Here is a 22,408-nt window from a genome sequence, read left to right as displayed (position 1 = left end):
TAGAAAATTTGAAACTAATGTATGTATGTTGGAATTAATATTTGGAACATTGTAATGAATAAATAGCACTTTTATTTTGCCATTCAACAAGTGGGTTGTGTCTATTATTTAGCTCATTCAATTAAGTCAAAATTATAAATCATTATTAATTGAATCCTACATATGTATATATTCAATAGAAAAATATATATTTGCCGTTCAACATGTGAATGAAAACTTTGAAGAATTAGGATTTAATCAAAACCTTGAAAATTTATAATTCTTTTTTGGCTCGTTTTGGATTTCGTATCATAAACTTAGATGATCTGGTATACTCTGCATGCATCTCTTCACCATACAAAAAATCAAAATATATTTGTCTATTAATTGGAGGCCGTAAATTTGTAGTAAGTGTTTTTGATTGTAAAATAATTAAATATTAATCAAAATGTTTAATACAATAATTTAACAATTTTCATTCAAAGAAAAAAAATCAATGTGTTCCACAACCTGGACGTTGACGATTTTTAGCTAGTTGTCGTCGTCGAATTTGAACTCTTTGTTGTTGTATTTCCTCATGATTCTCTTGTTGTTGTTGCTCATCTGATTGCTCGGGTACTGCTGCATTCTCTTGTTGCTGTTGCTCATCTGATTGCTCGGGTACCGCTGCAGGCACTTTGTAGTACAAATATTCATTATGTTCTCCACGACCACGCCCGTGACCATGCATGTATGAAGACGATGGATCACTCCCTAAATCATAGTATTGTTGCCCAAAGTCCGTTGATGATTGACCTGCCTCTGAGTTGTAATATCCTCTTCCAAAGTCTGACGATTGACCGACTCCTGAATCATAATATGTCATTCCAAATGTTGGCATCATCATTACTGGACTAACGTAATTATGCTCGCTTTGTGTCTGTGTCTGTGTCATGGGAGGCACTTCTTCCCCGTGTTGGTCAACTTCTTCCAATTTATCGGACTCTTGCACTAGAGGACGTCTCCTCTGAACTGGAGCAGGTACAATAGGGACATCGTACATATAGTGGATGTTCTCCATGTACTGCTCGTTATCGTTGCATATATTTAGAACCTGTTGTGGATCATCTGCAACATTCCGAAGTCTAGTATTGTTCGATCTCTATAAAATATTAAAATGAATTAGAAATCATTGAAAATAATTTTTCACTAAAAACAACTATACAATTTTTAAATGTATACCAGATGACTCATAGCAGCTCCCGGTTGGGTGATATAGAGCTTGCTAATGTTTTTGTACCAATGGATGTATTCTTGAGTTACATCCATATCAAACTGCTCAATTGGAGGTCCCGTAGCAGTAAATCTTCTGCGATTATGCCATCGCATCACTAAATGAGCAACTCTATCTAACCAATCAGCAGTTCTCAGGTCAATGTTGTGCAACAGTGGTTCAGTATTACAGTCACGTGGAACAGCTTTACCGAACTGTCTAAGTACTCTATCAGGATGATGCCACTCACCAATGTAGAAACATATGAGAGGACTAATCGTCTGCCATATGTCGTGACCGTTTGTACAAAAATGTGGCAAGCTATCTATGACAGTTTTGTATGGCTCTCAGACAATCTGAAACAAATTGTATGAAACAAATAACGTACCTATACTAAAAACGTAAAAAAATATGGAACTTGAAATTGAAGTTTAGCATGACGTACCTGACTAGGTTGAAGAAGATCAAACATGTACCTATACTGAGAGACTACATGTGTAGCCGATCTTGTCACACAAAATTGATCTCTCCATCTGTATTGTTGAACTAATATTTTAGATTTTAATTGAACTATATATAAAAAGTTACTGTTAATCTAAATTAAATTGAAATAGTATACCTTGAACCATAAGCTCGACCGTGTAATTGATTAGCATTGACATGTAGGAGTTGTGGAGCCACTATTGGGAATCGTTCCCAAGCCCATATTTGTAACAATATTAGTGACCCAGCTATTTCACGAACACCTTGTTTGGATGCCTTGCATAATTGTCTATACAACCATGCCAAACAGGCTCCACCCCAAGAATATCGCCCCGTGTGGTGCAGATTAGCTAAGAATGGTAGAAACATTAGGTGCACATAACGAGTTGATTTATCCGCAAAAATACTCCCACCCATCAACTGTAAAATATATGCCCGTGCATAACGTGTGATAGTTTCCTCATCGGCATCGTTAGCCAATTCATGAAACTCTGCTCCCAACCATGTTAAACTCAATCTCTGCCCCCTAATTTGTTCAGGAGGTGGGATCACACCAAGTAACTCTTAGCAAACATGCAACCAATCATCATGCATCTGATCGATAACAGGCTCGCCATCAGCCGATAATCCCACCAAAACTTCCACATCCTGCAACGTAATTGTGCACTCTCCAACTGGCATGTGAAATGTATGCGTCTCCGGTCTCCATCTCTCTAGAAGTGCAGTGATCAGATGTCAGTCTAACTGGATGAACCCCAATTTGGCAAGCCCATAAAATCCTGAAGCACGTAGCAGTGGAAGTATGTTGCGGTGTAGTGAGATAGTACGTTGGACAACTGCCTCACGTCGTCTACAGTTTATCTCGGGCGTATTACGATCATCCCACACAGTTTCTGATCGGTGAATGTTCTGATCATATAAAATGTCTGGATCAATTGGTCCTCGGTTTAATGCCATTATCTACACAAAAAAAATACAAATCAATGTCATTAAAGAAATATGTCTAACTATCAGGTGCCTGTCTCCTTAACAAAGTAGAGCTCCGTCGTTTATGACCAAGTTGGCTACAGAATGAGCATCGTTGTTGAGCACTTTGTTCTGTCCAATCCATCTAGTTGTGATAACGTGAAGTCTTTGGTCTACCTGATTTTCTCAACAACGATGGATCTGGCAGTAAGACAGGCATACTTGTAGGTGTGATCCAATAATCTTTATGCGGTACAGGTTGAAACTGAGGCGCATAGCATGCAGCGTAAGTTGATATTTTATAATAGTCCTCAACAAAGTCTTCATAGTTCATGTTAAACCGTGAACAAACCGCCATAAAATGCGATCATGGAATACCAAAGGCTTGCCACTTGTTACACGAACAGTACCGCTCAGAAGCACTTAGCCTCAATATTTGGATATTTCCTCCTTTAGAATTTAATTCGTAACGTCCAGTTTTTACATGAAATATGCCTTCAGATCGATCATATGATTGTACTTCATGCTTACTGGATCTTACAGACCATTTTAATATTTTCTGAAGTGCGTACCTGAAAATTAATGCAATTAGTATAACATGCACATCATAAGATCTATTACTAACTGTGAAGTTGAAAAATCCATATCCGGTATATTTATCTCCACGTTCCAATGCAACTTTTATTTCCTCTCTCCTTTTTTCAAAGTAACTCACACATTTGAAGAATATAATTTGAGCTATAGCATTTATCGACAACATTTGAGCTCCTTTGAAAACTCCGTTCATGCACTCTGATAGATTTGTTGTCATCCACCCGTATCGAAATCCTCCGTCATGTGCTCGAGTCCACTTCTCTATAGGAATGTCATAAAAAAAACTCATGCATCTACTGTTTATTCTCATTAGATCCTGAATGGCTTTATCAAACTTTCGGATCTGAAATTGACACCCGCACGGTAAGCATAATTCTTCAATGGTGTGAATTTATATCTTTTGTAGAAATTACTGACAACATGGCGTAAACAGAATCTATGATGACAATTCGCTCCTGTCCATCCATTATCCGGATTGTTAACCGCCGATATAATGCCAGCATGTCGATCGGAAAGTAAGCATATCTCGTCATGGGTCACAATTTGTTTTAGATGTCGTAAAAACCATCCCCATGAATCTGCAGACTCTTCTTCAACAACAGCAAATGCTAATGGTAGAAGATGACCATTTGAATCAATAGATGTAGCAATTAATAACTTTCCTCGATACTTGCCATATAGGTGAGTGCAGTCGATTTGAATAAGTGGCCTACATCTACTAAAAGCTTCTATACAGGGACCAAATGCCCAAAATACTGATGATAAGATGACATGACCTTCGATAGGTGTGGCCTGTACCCTCAATTCAACGAGTGTTCCAGGATTGGTATGCTTCACCATATACAACCACCTAGATAATAATTTGTACGACTCATCCCAATCGCCAAACACTTTGGCTACTGCTTTTTTTTTACCATCCCAAGCCCTACGGTAAGAAACATGGTAGCCAAACTTTTCCTTGATCATGGATTGCAGTGACTTAACACTTATTGATGGTTTTTCTCTGACAAATTCAAAAAACTCTCGTGCAAGCATTGAAGAATCCAATTGCACATGACTTTGACTAAATTCTGAGTAAAAGCAAGTATGTTGGTCAGATAACTTTGTGATCTCAAATAAACCATGAGATTTTTTCATTATTGCACGAAGTCTCCATTTGCAACCTTCGTTCGACTTTTTACATCGGATGACCCACTTTGTCGGTGTAGACTCTACTACTTCATATGGTGCGTGACTCTTAATAGCAAAGCACTTAACCATATGTTGCAGCATTTCTTTATTTTCACAAATCATTCCCGTGTACAATTTGATGTTGTCGGTCACCATTGGAACTATAATTGGATCGTGTTCTTGAATGTCATCTACTGCATTCATGTCTAAATCAGTGAATGTATTGGATGGAACTTCATATTCACAACCATCGAAATCCATCTCTTCAAATTCGTCATCAGTTTCTGTTCTAAACTCTGTGTATTCGTTGGTAGCTATCATTTCTTCTTCATGGCACACTGGTGGTGCATCTGACTCCGGCTTAACATCAACATATCTCGGTTCTACATTTAAGTTTATGGCAGTATCTACCATACTCACAGTCACATACAGATGCACCATGTTTGGAAACGGCAGTGCAATTGAAAACATGGTGTTCATTTCTTGTTCGTTTGAAATAGGGAATGACATAAACCTTACTGTTCCGGATGCGGTTAAATTAGAGTGTCTATATATTATCTCTATCTGGCTTGAACTCATATCTACACCAAGTGATAATCCTACCATTTGGAGGAATTGTTCGAACACAATTCTACTATTCCAATTTATGCTAAAATTTCCACATGGAGGTTGATCGTAATCAACCTCATCAACATCGTCAATCATATGGCCATTTGTAAACAACAAAAATGACACATATTTATTTGTCATTTTCTATATAGAAATAAAGACAAACAATAAAAATAATTAATTATTATAAAAAAATACAATATCATAATATAAATTAAACCTAAACATAATATACATATGATACTTAAAAAAAAACAGTTATGTATAACATCATAATACAAATATTATTATTATTATTATTATTATTATTATTATTATTATTATTATTATTATTATTATTATTATTATTATTATTATTATTATTATTATTATTATTATTAATATATTATTATTATTATTATTATTGTTATTATTCGTATTATTGTTATTATTGTTATTATTCGTATTATTGTTATTACTGTTATTATTCGTATTATTGTTATTAGTCTTATTACTGTTATTATTCTTATTACTGTTATTATTCTTCTTACTGTTATTATTCTTCTTACTGTTATTCTTTATTATTATTATTATTATTATTACTACTACTACTGCTACTGTTATTATTATTACTACTGTTACTATTATTATTATTACTACTGTTACTATTATTATTATTATGATTATTATCATCTTATTATGATGATTATTATCATGATTATCATGATTATTATCATGATTGTTATTGTTATTGTTATGCTGCTGCTGCTACTACTACTCCTACTACTACTGCTCCTACTCCTACTGCTGCTGCTACTGCTACTGCTACTACTGCTACTGCTGCTCCTACTACTGCTACTGCTGCTCCTACTACTGCTACTGCGACTGCTACTACTACTACTGCTACTACTACTACTACTACTACTGCTACTACTGCTACTACTACTACTACTATCATCACTCACATGTTCTTTCACATGAAAAATATGGTTCATCATGTTTGTAACATTTACATATCAAGTAAAAATTACACAGTGGATCATATCCGCAGTGTTACCAAGATAAAACATTCAAACTTTTTCCATTTGTTGTAGACCTTTTAGGTAAACTTGAACAAGAACCACTTATTTATCAACAACATACTATTCAAGTAACATTATATAACTTTAGATCTTAGTTTATTTGTTAAACTAATGTTGTCTAAAAGTCAAATAAAATACCTATGACTTTAGGACATTGGTTCCAACAATTTATAATAAGTTGGACATCTAACACTCCATGCATCTCAACTACTTCACTTGGATGCCTAACCCCCTAATGTCCCACCTTATCCTTGGTGCCAATTTCCTTCAAAAGATGAGAGTTACAGTTATTGTTATCATTTCAATAAGAGTTTTTTATTATCCAGTATTAATCTTCTCTTAATAACCCTAAATTCAATAAAGTAGCATCCTAGACTATCAAATGAGTCTTGAATAGTATGTAGTAACATATAGGGATCAATGTTCAAGATACAGTCTAAAGCGTCTATAGTATAAGGATAACGTACCTTATCCTAGTAACACTATGAAAATGACCCAAGTTGTATTTAATGCAAACACAGTTATCTAACGCGTTCGTGTAGGTGAAATGCGAGTGGGAACATTCTATGCAATGAGTTTGCATAAGGCCGAACCTCGAAATAATAACTACTAGTGTAATTGCGTTTACTAGTTATGTTTATATTTCTAAAGAATAACCTATATGACTTGGTCTTAATCCTGAGTGTATTATGGACTCATGTTCACGAGGAATTGTTTTTTGATTTGTATGGGTGGGAGTGGTTAGTTCACCAACTCAATATGTTCACCACTTTAGGTACAAGACCGAGTGAGCTAAAACATATTGACTTAGAGTAAGTGGATGAGTATTTCCTTTAATGGTGACTTCAAGACCCTTAAATGGTGACTTCCAGACTTGAACAAAGAGCTATACTCTCTCTCTCCCTGGCTCGAGAGAGATTAATGTTTAGTGGTTAGATCATAAACTTGTTGTCCATTAGAGGAACACTAGTATATTAAAGATTTAGTATGTGTTGTCAAAAACATTTTTTCATTCGACTAATTATTGTTTTAATATGTTTTAAGGAGAATTTTATTTTATAATTTTGTAATGTTTGTGAAATTTTATTTTTAAACTTAAAATTTGGTTTTTATTTTGGTTAGTGAAAATTTTTGTGTAAAATTTGTATCAATGAGAGTATGCATATATTTTTTTAAGTTTTTCTAAGTTCATAAGTATTTATAAAACTTTTCAATATTTCGTAAATTCCTTTTAAACAAAACTTTAACAATTTCTATTTAAACCATTTTTGAAAGTTTAAGGGTATTTTTTACTTAAGCTACAAAGTTTTAAAATATTTTTTATAATTTATCCAATAAAATATTGTCGACAAAGTGAATTCATGATTATATAAGGTGAATGTAAACGACTTAAGATGATTCCATTAAAGAAAGGAAAATATGGTGTGAAATTGGAAATGGAGGCTATGTTCAAAATGTGTGCTTTCTTAGGATAAAAGTGAAACATTGAAGAAGGCAGAGTGCATTCTCATATGCCAATCTGAGAAATTTGGTTTGAGTCTATGGGTTTATTTTTAGTACTAGGAAAGCCATCCTAGGACATACGGAAAAGGATTGTAATTCGAAATCTTTGTTTGGTAAGGCATTTAGATTCGATTTATATTCTCTATGTTTTCAAACCCTCTTTCTTACTACTTTCACATTTTACAGTTTCATTACAACACTGGTTTTAATATTTCATCATAATGTTGTTGATGCTTAGTAATTTTGATTACATTCTAAACTCCCAAATAAGCTCTACACTTCCATCGATACGAAGCTAGCACGCGTATGCTTCAAAGTTTCATCTCCAATTTGAAATGGCAAAATGGTGGCATTATTGAATGTAAGAAAGATATTCGAATTTAATGGCACAAGAAACACTAAAAATCTTCGATCTCCATGTCGCTTACTTCAAAGAAAAAGGAGTTACAAAACCAAAACTCCAAATTTTCAAATTCGCACCTTTTTAATCATTTTGAGAGCCAATAGATAATGAGAAACAAGGTACATGCTGCAATGACTCCAGACAGAATAATTGTGTCCCTTGACCGCCTTCTTCTAATGGAACCTGATTATGTCATCACAAAAGAACTATAATTAGCCCAAACGAACCAGAAACAATAGTGACTTTCTTTATCCAATGTTTGTAGATTACCTAGAAGGCCACGTATAACTGGGAATTTGTCACTTAGAAGCTTCACTTTTCCTTGAACATCTCCAAACAAAACCCTTTGGTTCCCCAAGACTGCCCTTGTAGTTTGGGCTTGACTTATTACTTCGTCCATCTACAGAGAGACAAATTAAAAAGGAGAGGAAAAAAATGAACTGCGGCAAAACATCGAAATCCATGAGTTAAAAGGCTATTTAATATAATATCATAATGCTAAACTGCATATCGAAACCCCCTTTCTACATTCCATGGTTAAAGGTACTCAGGAGCATTGGTTTTTTTGCTAGACGTGCAAAAAGCACTCATATATGCAAGGAGGAAAGTGTTTGATAGAAGGCTTTATTTTAGGAACTAATCCAGAAAAAGAGAACTGATTTCATTTATCAGTTAATATTTATCTTTCAACATACGAGTGATTTTTGCACGCCTAGCAAACAAATCAATGCTCCTGAGTCCTACCTCGACATTCTCACGTGTTGCATTAAATAAAACATTCTGCTTCAAAAAGAAAGTATATTGAAGAAAGAGACTAGATCACCAATAAATTTTATTGAGGCTTACATGAGCAATACTTCCATGAATAGCAGCTCTTTCCCTCAGTAATTGCACTCTCGGAGACATGGTTCCAGGTGACTGTATGAAACAAATTGGGTAAGGGTTATTTTTTAAAATGCATTGAATATACATCTGTAAACATATTCAATGTAACAACATCAACCCAGGTGTGGCCGTGTTAACCTTATACTCGTTGATGTCATCCCTAACAGAACTCAAAAGTTCTGCATGTTCCCTCATTGAATTAATGTTTCCTTTGATACGCTTGAATTCCTGAAGCACATAGATTTCTTTTATTCTTTATTACTTCAATGTTGTTGAATAAGCATTTATATGAAAGAAGTAGCAAGGTGGATCTTTAGATCATTAAAGCAAATGACGTACGCAATTTCAAGTTTCAATCGAAACTAGAATATGGCACAGAAGAACCATGAGGTCAAATCATTACCTTACCACCATGAGGTCAAATCATTACCTTACCACATTTGTTTATAGATGCTTTCGTGTATCGTAAGCATTAGTCTTATTTCATTTTATCAATGAAGAGGTTCTTTTCCATTTCACAAAATATTTAAAGTTCACAAATCCATAATAAATTCACTTCAATATTTCATGACTATGAGTTAAAGAATGTACACAGAATATTTTGGATGATAAGGTGATGAGGTCCTTGATCCAGATTATCAATATTATATTCCTTTTCATGGATGGGCTAAAATCCTCTAATCTAGCACGATGATGACCTTGCATTCCTTCGGAATTTCTACAAGACAGACATCCATCTTCTCTCCTCGATCTAAACCTCTGCGTAACCATGATTTTTTTCATGTAACGCCTCGATATTAAGAGGATAGAATGAACCGATATCCCGTCTGAATGAAAAGGATCTTAAGGACATGAAAATATGGTTAAAAAACTTGAGAGAATTGGAAGTTACTGCCTATACGATTATACCAACAAAGTGCGCCTTCTTTTTCAATGACTCAATCATAAGAACTCTAAAGTTAAGCGTGCTTAGCCTGGAGCAATTCTATGTTGTGTGACCTCCTGTAAATTTTCCTAGGATGCATGTGATAAAGCATGCTGAAAGAGTCCATGATGGTTTGTGGGGACAACTTTCATTCCTAGATGCAATCAAGACAAGCAAGGATAATATTGCCGAAAATACAGAAGTAGTAAAGACAAAAATACAGGAGAAATACAAAAACAATCGACAGCATATAAAGACTAAGCTGGAAAGACAAAGGCATTCTAACCTAAGCATAAATCTTGAATACAAAAATCTGCATAAAACTTGAGCATAGAGCAACAAGAAGAAGAAGTAATCCTAGTGATTTCAAGATGATCCATCCATACAAGCGATTTATCTTGGAAGACTCTGATTCCTTTCTAACCAAATTTCAGCAAGGATTGCTATGACCGCATTTGACCATAACGGTTGAGGCTTCGGCTTTAAAGATGTTTCAACCTTCTTATATATAGACAGATAGGTAAGTTAAAGTAGTAAAATGACCCCCCAGTATTTGAGGTAACCGGAAGCCCTTTTAAGTGAGAATCAATTAAATTATTAATTGTCCAAGGGTAAAAACTCGTTTGATTCTGATTTGTAGTACAAATACGGGAAAACTATTAATTGCCTATCTTAAGACTTGATACCTTAAGAATGTGTTAGGATCCCATCTAACAAGAATTATCTCAAGAACAATTAAAACAATCAAATATGAAATATATGCTAGAGTACCTCAAGAACAAGTAACAAAGTAACCCCTAGCCTTTCGAGAGGGCTAGACTCTCCCAAATTCCCTTAGAAGGAAATCCCACAACAAAATTCTTTCCCCCTTTCCCTCAACCCAACTCTCTAGACTCTATGTATAATAAAAAGACCTAACAAACTTATTAACTATTTACTAATATGCCCCCAACTAATAATCATATTAATTTTCTACTAATACTCCTTTATTCCATAACTAGGGATCTTACACAGTGTTCCTTCTTTGTTTAAAAGAAACTCTAACAATGTTCCGAATTACTCTGACAACATTTGTGTCATTATCTGCCCTTGAAACACGCCTTGCCTTGTCTAGTTAAAAAATAGGTTTGCTAGCAAGAGATATAAAAAATGTAGAGGGAAAAGAAATCCTCTCTCTTTTCTGTCCTCTTCACTTCTTTTTCTTTCTTCCTTTATTGTTCCTTTTTTCTGCTCACTCTTCTTTATTTCGTTTTTTTCTACATTCATTCAATACACAAATTAACATAACCCAATCCCCAAGGTCAAGTCTAACACCCTAAAAAATTTGACTTTTAGCTTAAAAAAATTTGGTACTATATGGGTTGATTGACTATCAGTTAGTTGACTATAATCCCCAATAGTAGTGGTGTGTGGTGAACAACAGTTACACCCAACATGATGAAGGATGGCATAAGCACAAGCACCGTGTAGCAGCCAAATGAACAGGGTGTCTACTGTGTAGATAAAACATCACGTTAGAACCCCAAATATATTGAAATACAAAAAATAAAAGAAGACAAGACCTGCCAATGAATTCAAGATACCTATCTTATTCATTCCTTGATTGTGTCAAACACGCATGATCCAACTTTGGAGCATGTAAAGCTAGTTGTGCTTGTGCCAAGTCCCGGTGTCTCAAGATCAAGAGCCAGACTATTAGCCACTTTAATATTATGATTGGAAAGTTATGACAGCTACCTTACCACTTATCCCCCAAACCACTCGCCTAATCTTCTGAACCACAACTATTCAGCTCGCTATCTATTAGCTGTCCCGTAGATTTATTCCTCTCCAGGTAAATCAAATATGACAATCAGTAACAGATCCAGAAATTTTGTTGACGGGGGATTTTATAATTTAGTAAAAATAATTTGAAAAAAATGTGAGTGGGGCTTGAACCAAGGTATAGAAGGGGCTAGAAAACAGTTTTACCACTAGACTAACTACAGGCATTGGAATTGTTTCAGTTTTTTTTTTTTATATATATTATATAAAGAGCATAAGGTAGAGAAGGCTTCGAGCCCTCCCGACCTAAACTAAATCCACAGGTGACAACAACCCTTGCTACCCAAAATTTCAGCTAGTTCTCCAAGGTGGATGGGAAATTGATGGTAAACGATGTCAAATGATTCCAGGACCATCTTGCGCTCTTGCAGCCCATGGGATAAAATCAAAATGTCCAGAGCAAATGGAGTCAAGCCAGCTTGAAGCCAAGAACATTTCTAAATCTGATCTAATATGTGAAGGAAGCCCAATAGGGAGAAGAGAAGAAACACCAGCTGGCCAGGGTTGATGAAAAACCAAATATATACCAGCAAAGTAGTCAACAAAGACAATTAGGTTGACGCAAATAATTTGGAACTACAAATCATCAATACTCAGTTACGCTCTTTTTTATTATTATTATTTTTAATGAGCTCATTAGACTCTTGAGTCTGATCATACAAAATTATCAACAATAAATAAACAAAACCAGAAAAAGAAAGCCAGAACCTGTGTAAATTCATGGAGGATATCCCTGTGTCTTGCTAGTTTTTGATTTATGGAGGTAGCTGGTGTTGCAGATGCAGCACACCGACTCATTGAATCATTAACATCCAACAATTTCTCAAGTAAAGATTGGATTTCCATTTCCATAGACTTCCATGATCTGTTGGAACCAACAGACGATGAACCAGAATCCACATAACCTGATCACAAGCACAGAAACTATCATCATATAATCTCGTCAACATACAAAGACTACTTCGCTACTGTATAAGACAGTATACTTAATCAAGCCATAGTTCATTTGGGCTATGAAAAGGGAAAAAGATCTTGAAGCTATCTGCCTATAAAAACGTGTAGAAGAAATATGTTACTCCAATAACATATAGATATATGGATATATATATATATATATAGGGATAATTGCAAATATAGCAATTAGAATCAAAATATAAGCATATATAACAATATTTTTAAAAAATTGCAAATATAGCAAAATCTGTCAAAGTCTATCGGTAAACCATATTGCAAATATTGGTCTATCACTAATAGACCATAAGAATCAGTGATAGAAGTCTATAGTAAAATAGCTAAAATTGCTACCCATTATAACTACTCAACTATATATATTTAGTGATAGTTTCTGCACTACTTTGATATATATATAGACATACTTCTAGTCAGAGTTTCTGCACTAATATACCGGATCTACATCTATTAAGCTTGATCAAAGTAGTGCAGAAGCTACGACTAGAAGTACAAAGATCCGTTTAGAGGTGTTTAAGGTGCATATAAAGATTAGGGTTGTGGATATTCTTTTATTAATTTAAAATATAAGATATGTTCTCAACCAATTTATAAGCTGCAAGGCCAATATGATGTTTTGGGACCATTAAACAAATTAAGAACATAAGTCGATTGACTTAACTTTATTTAGCAGTACGGAAAGAATAACACAGATAAACGAATATGCTTTTGAAGAATTGAGGGCATAAGACATATATGAAATCTTTATCCATGAACATCCAAAAATTCAGTCAATCAGAGGAGAGGGGGATAATAAATTTCTTAAAAAGGGTAAAGGGAAAAAAGTAAGTTGTAATGCAAAATCGATGCCAAAGCTTCAAAACAATCTGAGAAGTGAATCTAAAGCCCCAATGGGATCAGAAGTGTTTTCGGAAAAATCATTTACAGTGTAAGTATTCAACATCAGAGTAACAGACAAATGAAAAAATCTTTGTGAATTTCTCAAGTTAGATCTTTGATTTGGTTACTTGTATATCGGTAATCTAAGAAAAAGAAAATTAGAAAGCAAAGCTAGAGTTATCCTTAGCCATGTCACATAAAAACTACTCTTCTTTAAAGTTCCACCAAACGGGAAGGGCCAATTCCATCCATCTCTGCACGATGAGAAATAGTAGCAACACTGAAACTGAAGCTTTACCCAGTACGAATTTGGATATAGCGATTGTAAAGCATGATTGGGGTAAGGAATGAGAAGATAGTGAAATGAAGAAAAAAAGGTAGAGAAAACAAACCTCCTTGAGTGAATCTGGTACCGAGCTTTGCATAGGAGGAAAGCTTGACATCGAGATCGCCCTCGATCTTACGAGCTTCACGCCTCAGCTCCTCCCAACCGGACTCCTGCAACTCAAGGCTCTGATCCGTCATTGCCATCTACAAAATTCATACCCAAAACCCATTTTTGATTTAGTTATCACCATCGCAATGCTTAATTGGGCTCAAGTTGAATGCCGTTCCTTCTCCATACATGCCCAAAAATTACCGTGTCAAATATGTAAATAAATAATAATACCTCAATCATATGTGCTTGGGGCCAATGTTTACCAAACCATAATATAAGTAACATAGTTATAATGAAATTTCATTAATCGATGGAAATTTTGCATGGATGGCCTCTACTTAGAGATCCAAATGAATTTTGGTCAACATTCCAAATTTTGATGAGTAATGATCTTATGTCGATGTCAGCAACCTATGAATTTCCAAAATTACCTCATCTGCACGTGAGGTTTGTTCGCTTCAAATTTTCTCATTCCTCGCCCTCATCTAGCACTCCTCGTTCTCGCCCAAGGCAATTTTACCTGTTTGAAAATTTTGAATGAAAACAAATAGAGGCCATTTCTCTCTCGTCACATTTTGCTCGTGTCCATTTTCTCTCTTGTTTGTTCCTTCCAAACTCCCTCCCATTCTCTCTTGTTTTATCCTCTCAACTAGTTGACTGGTCGGCTATTTGTCTCCCACAGCAATCATCCCTTGAAGCTTTCGGTGAAGGTAACATGTTCGTTTGTTTCGCATTTTCAATTTTCATTTTTCGATGCATGTATACAATTTAGACTGCAACATTAGCAATTGCACGTGACATTTGTAGGAGATATCACACATTTGAACTCACATAACATTGAAGAACGAAGAAACCATAGATTAACCCACCGCTTCACAAACGAGACATAGAATTTAGAAAATGGGAAATAGAAAGTCGAAATGAGAAGCATTTAAGCAAAACCCACTAGAAGTAAGAACGAAAAAGCAAAATGAGATCAAGTATGGTTTAGATACAAGAAAGACGAACAAAAAACAAGAAGTAGAAATGAGAAAATGCATTACGAGCGAGAAAAAAAATAGAATTAAAATTTTAAGCATGACATTTGTTTTCTTATATACTGGCATTTTTTATTTACTGCCAGTAAGAAATGTCTAAATTCAAAATTGTTGAGGAGGATCTTATTCTACTTGTTTATTTATACGTTACATTTTTACAATTATTATGCACGTAGATTTAACATGAGGGGCTCTGAATGAATGACTATTAGCCGACTAAATAGGGTGATGCGATAAAAGGTGCACTCTTGTTCGTGCATTGCTAAATTGAGAAAAATAAACGTTATCGCACAAGTTTCCCTCTTTATCGCCCAAGTTTAGGCAAAAAGAGATTTCTTGGCAAGTCCAGGGTCGAACACAGGGAATTTAAGCTCTTAATTTATCCTACGGCGCACTGAATCATGCAGTACAAGCTATACAATATAATTATGAACAATATACACATTATAAGCATGGCGAGGAAGGAAAAGTTTAATTAACTAAACGCAATAATTGTGCTTTAATACTTCAAGGCGGTACAAAGCATGTATTAACTAAGAATTAGGGTGACAACCTCTCAGCACTTTTTCCATACTTGATTGCCTTTTGGGATACAAATACACAAAGTTAAGTTATGATTTGTTTATGATCATCTTAAATGTTCTATTATTAACTTATCCTTAATTAAGGGAGGCAACCTCTTGGTGTCATCGCCTCACACAGTATCCTCTCGATAATGTATGCAAAGGATGAGTTTGATGATAAGATCATATTGCTACAATCTTCTCGCCACTCGCTTAGCTAAATGTGGTTCTCACTTGTCAGGTGATTACGATCTATATCATTTCTCTTCTCTCGAATGCACAATGTTAAGATATTTGCGTTAAACTTAGCAAAACTCATAGCACATCCATTCTGATTCTCTAAGTATCAAAAACACAATTTATTACTAATTAGCTAACCTAACAGATTGAACATGAAAAGAATAAGAAATATGGGAGAATGGAAGAAGAAATGCATTGCTTTAATACAAACAACTTTAGGCCTCTCAGTCATAGTGTTTATCTTACAAAACAACACAACAAAAATACAAACTGAAATACAACAAAAGATGTTACGTCATAGAGTCTGATTTCTCATACTCTTTCTTTGGCTCTGATTTTTTCCTATTGATGGAGGGGATGATTCTCTCTCTCTTTTGTTCTAAGCTCTCACCTAAAACTCAAAGGAAAGGAGAAGATGAACGATGTAAGAACTTGCTCTCCAACCAAATGTTCACACTTTGTCCTGGAGCGAGAGGCTCTATTTAAAGGCAAGAGTTAATGTTGATAGATGACACACGCCATTAAGACCTTTGAAAAGCTGCAATGGCACTGCATAGACGTCCTTTTGTCCTTTCTCTGAATTTCTTGCTAACTACTTTTATTTGCTTAGTGCCTTAAACGCCTAGCTTGTACAAATTAACTTCTTCTCCTCGCAAAGGTTGAACAAATCTTCTCGCATAAATATGATATCGCCGAGCTTCACTCCTTTTTGCTTAAAATCCTGCCATAAGAGGACTAAAACATAGTAAAATAGAAATAAGGTTCTTTTGTATCATGCATTTTGCAGAATAATCAAATCGCCTATTTTTTCCTCCATTTTCTTCTATTTTCATGCGATAAGACTTCATTATTTTACTTAAAAGACTATAAAAACTTGTATTCTTACAAGTTATCATATTCCTAGTCAAGCTACTTGCCTAGCATTTTATATCAGGATTGCAAGTAGGATTATGCAAGAGAAGCTGACGAAATGACAGCTTGACATGTTCAAGAGGATTGTGTTTGTGAATATGAATGTTATCTTCAACAACTCTCTTGTAATTCCCATTTTATTAAGGGGGGGGGTCATACGTAAACCCCGAACCTTAAGGAAGTTAGATCTTCCAAAGAGTTTGAAAGGATGATTTTAAAAGACGTTAAGATGAAAAAGTAGGCTTGAAAAATGTCATTATACGTGTGTCAGGGTAGGTAAAAAGAAGGAAAGCTAAGAATGAATGGTTTAAAAGTTAAGGAGGTTAAGTTGAAAAGAGGAAAATTTAGCTAAGTTAATGACTTAGGCGTTTTGGGGCTTGGTAGGTGGCCAAAGGAGGAGTAGAAGAGGTTATCTATGTGTTTAGACAAGAGTGGGAGGCAAGCTTGAAGTTGTAGATGTGTGGTCAAGAAGGTTGAAATAACCTCTAAGTGTGCTTGAAAATGGTAATGGGCTAGGCGATAACTTGTAGAAATATAAGTTACTGTAGCATTTTTTATAGAATAACGAGGCCAAAATGTAGAAGAAATGTATCAAAATGTCATGATTATGTTGAAAAAGCATAAGTATTTAGAAATACACTTTACATAAGCCTCCATACTTGTCTACCACAAGGAATTGAAACAAAAGAAGAGACTAGCTAATCGCAGAGGATCTCGCATAAGAGCCATGCAAAAAGAGTCCGTCTGGCAAGAACAATTGCTAGGCAAGGATCTATGTCATCACACGAGGAAAGTTCACTAAAAGACAAGAATAGTAGTTGAAGTTGATGTGACTTGACAAAGGCTTTAATCCGCGCTAACATGATCAGAAGAATAAAAGTTTCTTGTCGAAAGTTACTTAGAAAAGAACTCCTTCCCTACCAAGCAAGGGGCTAACAGTGTGAAGATCCATATGATTGGGTCCAACTGGTGTCTAAATGAGCCAAAACCTAAAGAAGGCGGAAAGGAGTAGCATCTCTGCCATCTCTAAAAGTATTCTTCTACTTCTCCAATCAATCTGTAAGTGTGAGCTTAGAGCATGAGTAGAGAAGATGCCATTTTCCATTTCCTTACACTTTCTATTTTTGTATTACTTTGCAATGTATTTGTTCATATTGTACAGTGGCCTAAGGCCTATATTCTTTAATATATTGCATGTTTATACCTTCCCAATCTATCATTTCTTTAATATTCATATGTCAATTTGTTATCTGTAGTTTTGTCTTGTGATAAGTTCTTGATAAGAAGCTTAGCTTATAACTCTTATTGCAAGATATCATTCATCATTTATATTTGTATCCTGAAAGGAGAACAAGTGTAGGTATTAGGTGTCCGAGGTTGTCACTCTTAAAAGAGAAGTTCTATAAGCTTCACAAGTGAAACCTTCTAGATTTATCTCGCTCAACCAAGTTTAGTCATTTGCATTCAGAGAAGTAAGCAAGTGTGGCATTTAAGACACTGAGAGGTACACGCCTTTATCATAAGCTAGTTATTTGAGACATATTGCATCAAGGCTCTCGCATGGTCTAAACACCTAGTAACGCGGAGAATTCCTCTATTTTATATTATAATAGTTGGTTTACAATTCCATCTTACCTTCATATTTATCCTATTTTACATATTTTCTAATGTAGATAAGTATATATAGTTTAAACCCACACTTCATGATGATCATCATACTATATAGATAATTCTTATATTCCGCTTGAATGATGAGTAAATCCTAGAACTAATCTTTGATATCAATTCTCTGTGTTCAACTCTAGGTCATCTAGATAAAGCTATTATTTCGCTTATACTTGTGCAGCAATAGAAAAACTTGTAATCAACAAGGACTAAGTAATTACACGAGTCGCTAGACATAGAGAGCATATCCATGCCATGACAATGTCTTATCATGAAGAATAAGGAACACAACACACAAAACTACATTAAACGCTCAGTCCAAATCACAATGCCACTTCACTAGGCGAGAAGGATGTCCTTAGAGGTTAGTTGGACGTTTAAGCCACGTGAGGAAGCCTACATAGAAGTTAGTGAGGCGTGGAAAACATGACCATGCAAGATAAGGTTAGCGGCCATGTCAAGTGAGGTTTATAAGGCATTTTCAAGGCCTAAAAGCGTTTTGGTTTGATGTTTTGAGTAAGGTTAGGCGAAATGATGAAGAGGTGGAGTCCATGAAGTCCCTTACAGGTGTCATGTGCATGCTTAAGTTAAATTTCAGCAAGTAGGAGGTGTCAAAAAATTTTCATGCAAAGCTAAGTATAAATAGGTCGCTTCAGATTGAAATTTCTCCTCAATTACTTGTGCATTTTTGCTGAAATTGATCTCAATAGTTCAAAATTTGAGTTTATTTTCTAAGTTGAAGCTTCTGGTTTAATTTGGAAAGAGGAAGGTTGAGTTTAAGTTGAAAGAAGAAAGAAATTTCATTCTTAGAGGAAATTTGAGCAGTACTCATTCCAAGAAGGCTACAGAATACATTACGTGGAGTTTTTTGTTGCATTATTGAGATACAAAGTTAAGACACTTTTCCAGCAACTTGCAAAGGGAAATATTTTCATTTGAGTTCTGTTTTTAAGATATTAAGCTCTAAAGTGAGACTTGTGTTCTGGTCAAGAAAGTGAGTTTTGGGCAGTAGAAGAGGTTGGCCGAGTAGTGTGCTGTGGTAGGCAAGATGGACATGGAATTTGGTTGAAAGAGGTTAGCATGGTGTGTTTGCGCTTGTGTTGGATGCACAGCCTGCGTGCAAGACAAGCCACACACAAGGCGCATGTGACAAGCCCTGCACGTGCGAGGAAGGCCATGAGAGACGCAAGGCACGCTGTCAAGTGAGGCACGTGTGGCATGCCCTTGTGAGTTTAGCATGCGGCAAGGCCTCTTTAGGCCTTGCGCGTGGGTACCAGCCTTCCCACCCACCCACTGCGTGCCAACCATGCCAATAAGTGATTTTTGGACTGTTTTTGGTGTTTTAAGGAATTTTAAGTGAAGTTATGATATTTTTATGACTTAAGAGAATTAAATGGAATTATTTCCCATTATTTTAGGTCAAAAAGGGCAAATTTACCGGCCAAGGGTTTAAGCTACCATCTAAGAGTAACAAAAATGAATTTAAAGTTGATTTTTAAACATGATTTACTAGCAAATATTTTAAGCATGCTTTGATGTTCAAATGTTTAAGTATACTGATTTATAAAGTATTTCCAAAGCATGAGATTAGAAATATTTGACAAGCATGTATTTCTTGATGAATTTACTCATGAGATTTACAAGCAAGTATGTTTATGATAAGTTTTCAAAGTAGTTAAGTTAAAGAATGATTTTAGCATGTTTTAGACTATACCTACAATCTTCTAAGATATATATAGCAATCTTTCGGGGTTATTACCTGTGCACAAAGGTTCCTTTGATGAAGGTATTCGGTAGGTACCTAATTTCTTATCACTAGGACAGAGATGAGGATTTTACAGATATGATACCTAGTTTTTGTCATCCCTTGAGATGAAGATCTACAGGTTTCCACCTCATTGTAGCTATAACGAGACAGGGCACTACTGATGCCTACTTTCCGTCATATCACAGAATGAGCCCACCAAAGTGTCTTAGATACCATCCTAGTGATTCATATGGTATAAAAATTGAAAGATAGAAAGAGTAGTTTGTCAAGAAAGAGATTTTAAAGATTTTATGTTTGATGTTAATGTTTTATGATTTATTTATGCCAAGGATAAAGTTTAGAGTTAAATTATTTTAAGAGCATGTTTATTAAAATAGTCACTCACTGGGCCTTTAGCTCACCATTTCCAAATGTTTTACCACTCTTCGGTAGAGATCGTGATCCGAGAGCTTGACTGTTGTCTCCAGTCTACTATGCCAATAAGTGATTTTTGTTGCTGTGAGTTAGTTCTAAATCTATATATGTTATGTAGATAGGCTATGTTTAAGGGATAAACATAATTTTATTCCTGTGCGTGCTCGATATGAGCATTATATAACCCTGATTATGTGAAATTAAGGTTAAAAGAAAGTCATACCTTTGAAACTTCTCAATCCTCATAATCTCCTTATGAACACGAACCCGGAACCACTACTAATGTTTATCCGCTATTCTTCGAACTTAGAACCAGGTTGTGGGACCCAATAAGTGAAGGAATTAAGTGAGAGAGATGAAAAATAGAGGTGGATTTTGGGTTAAGAGTTAAGAGAGAAAAATAAATTTGGAATAATTTTGTAAGTCAGAATTACAAATTTTTGCAAAAGTCTTAAAACATTTGAAAAAGGACCTTTAAATATCCTTGCATGTAATTAGTTCATCAAATCTCAACATCTAACATTCTACTAACCATTAATGAAACTTAATGGGCTAATGATAACTTGTAGAAATACAAGTTATTATAGCCTTTTAAGTAAAATAACGAAGTCTTATTGCATGAAAATAGAAGAAAATAAAGGAAAACGTAGGCGATTTGATTATTCTAGGAAATGCATGATACAAAATAACCTCATCCTGTTTACTACGTTTTAGTCCTCTTATCGTGGGATTTTAGGCAAAAAAGAGTAAAGCTTGGCGATATCATACTTACGCGAGAATACCCGTTCAACCTTTAATTTGCGGTAAAAAGAAGTATAAGCTAGGTGGCTAATGCACTAGCTAACAAAAGTGGTTGGCAGGAAATTTGAAAAAAATGACAAAAGGACGTCTACACAACGTCGTTGCATCTTTTCAAAAGAATTAATGGCGCGTGACATCCTGTCAACATCAACATCAACTTTCATTCCAGAACAAAATTCCCTTGAGTTTTAGGTGAGAGCTTAGAACAAAAGAGAGAGAGAATCATCTCCTCCATCTTCCCCCTCATCAATAGGCAAAAGAGTAGTTTTGTTGTGTTGTTTTGTAAGATGAACGCCATGACCAAGAGGCCTAAAGTTGTTTATATTAAAGCAATGTATTTCTTCTTCCATTCTCTCATATTTCTTATTCTTTCTATGTTCAATCTGTTTGGTTAGCTAACTAGTAATAAGTTGTGTTTTTTATACTTAGAGAATGATCAGAATGGATGTGCTAGGAGTTTTGCTAAGTTAAACGCGAATATCATAACATTGTGCATTCGAGAGAAGAGCAATGATATAGATCATAATCGCTTGACAAGTGAAAACCGCCTTTATCTAAGTGAGTGGTGAGAAGATTGTAGCAATGTAATCTTGTCACCAAAATCATCCTTTGCATACATTACCGAGAGGATACTGTGTGTGGCGAAAGCATCGAGAGGTTGTCCACCTTAATTAAGGATAAGTAACTAATATACCATTTAAGATGATCAAAGACAAATCATAGCTTAACTTTGTGTATTTGCAACGAGTTTAGTGTCTCAAGAAATGCACGATATGGAGGTGATGAAACTAAGAAATACCATTGAGAGCTCGCAATCTCAGATTAAAGAACTTGAAAACAATGATTGAAGAAATGACACGAGTACAAAGAGGACCTTGAATGTTAGATACGTATTTTTTTAAATTTCTAATTGTTTTTTTAGGATAGATAAATTTATTTCAAATGATTGGTTTTGACTATTTTGTAGTCATGGTAGCCTTTAGTTAAACTTAATTTTTGCATTTTGATTATTGGTTCTGGCTATCTTGCACTTATGGTAGCCTTTAGTTAAAATTCTAATTTTGCAT

At 35.0% G+C, this 22,408-nt stretch overlaps 3 protein-coding genes across 7 annotated transcripts; all 3 read right to left on the bottom strand.

Moving 5' to 3' along the window:
* Positions 1–363: 363 nt before the first annotated feature.
* On the bottom strand, positions 364–5,200 carry LOC103491376 (uncharacterized). Of its 3 annotated transcripts, none has more exons than XM_008451291.3 (4): positions 1,851–5,200; positions 1,677–1,764; positions 1,201–1,587; positions 364–1,120 (listed from the first exon to the last, which is right to left on the bottom strand). In XM_008451291.3, exons 3-4 carry the CDS (start codon positions 1,345–1,347, stop codon positions 473–475), a joined length of 795 nt encoding a protein of 264 aa, XP_008449513.2. In that variant the 5' UTR covers positions 1,348–1,587; positions 1,677–1,764; positions 1,851–5,200; the 3' UTR covers positions 364–472. The 3 variants fall into 2 exon arrangements, 1 of the variants encoding a protein (XP_008449513.2); XR_007823011.1 differs by having other exon boundaries at positions 364–1,086.
* LOC127150731 (serine/threonine-protein phosphatase 7 long form homolog) lies at positions 1,579–3,325 on the bottom strand. Its single transcript, XM_051089240.1, has 7 exons — positions 3,306–3,325; positions 3,165–3,252; positions 2,542–2,674; positions 2,295–2,427; positions 1,851–2,240; positions 1,677–1,764; positions 1,579–1,587 (listed from the first exon to the last, which is right to left on the bottom strand). The coding sequence occupies exons 1-7, from the start codon at positions 3,323–3,325 to the stop codon at positions 1,579–1,581; spliced, it is 861 nt and encodes a 286-aa protein (XP_050945197.1).
* Positions 5,201–7,946: 2,746 nt separating the features above from the next.
* Positions 7,947–14,237, bottom strand: LOC103491367 (Golgi SNAP receptor complex member 1-2). 3 transcript variants are annotated; one of them, XM_008451280.3, is made up of 6 exons: positions 13,895–14,151; positions 12,363–12,559; positions 9,044–9,133; positions 8,867–8,938; positions 8,291–8,420; positions 7,947–8,203 (listed from the first exon to the last, which is right to left on the bottom strand). In XM_008451280.3, the coding sequence occupies exons 1-6, from the start codon at positions 14,031–14,033 to the stop codon at positions 8,106–8,108; spliced, it is 726 nt and encodes a 241-aa protein (XP_008449502.1). In that variant the 5' UTR covers positions 14,034–14,151; the 3' UTR covers positions 7,947–8,105. The 3 variants fall into 3 exon arrangements, with proteins under 3 accessions (XP_008449502.1, XP_050944202.1, XP_050944201.1); XM_051088245.1 differs by lacking the exon at positions 9,044–9,133 and having other exon boundaries at positions 13,895–14,237; XM_051088244.1 differs by lacking the exon at positions 7,947–8,203 and having other exon boundaries at positions 8,291–8,460; positions 13,895–14,129.
* Positions 14,238–22,408: the final 8,171 nt, after the last annotated feature.

The sequence above is a fragment of the Cucumis melo genome, chromosome 8 (assembly GCF_025177605.1).
Source record: "Cucumis melo cultivar AY chromosome 8, USDA_Cmelo_AY_1.0, whole genome shotgun sequence".
In the NCBI taxonomy this organism is placed as follows: Eukaryota; Viridiplantae; Streptophyta; class Magnoliopsida; order Cucurbitales; family Cucurbitaceae; genus Cucumis; species Cucumis melo.
Note: the sequence above shows the minus strand (reverse complement) of the source record. Positions and strands in the feature narration are given on the sequence as shown.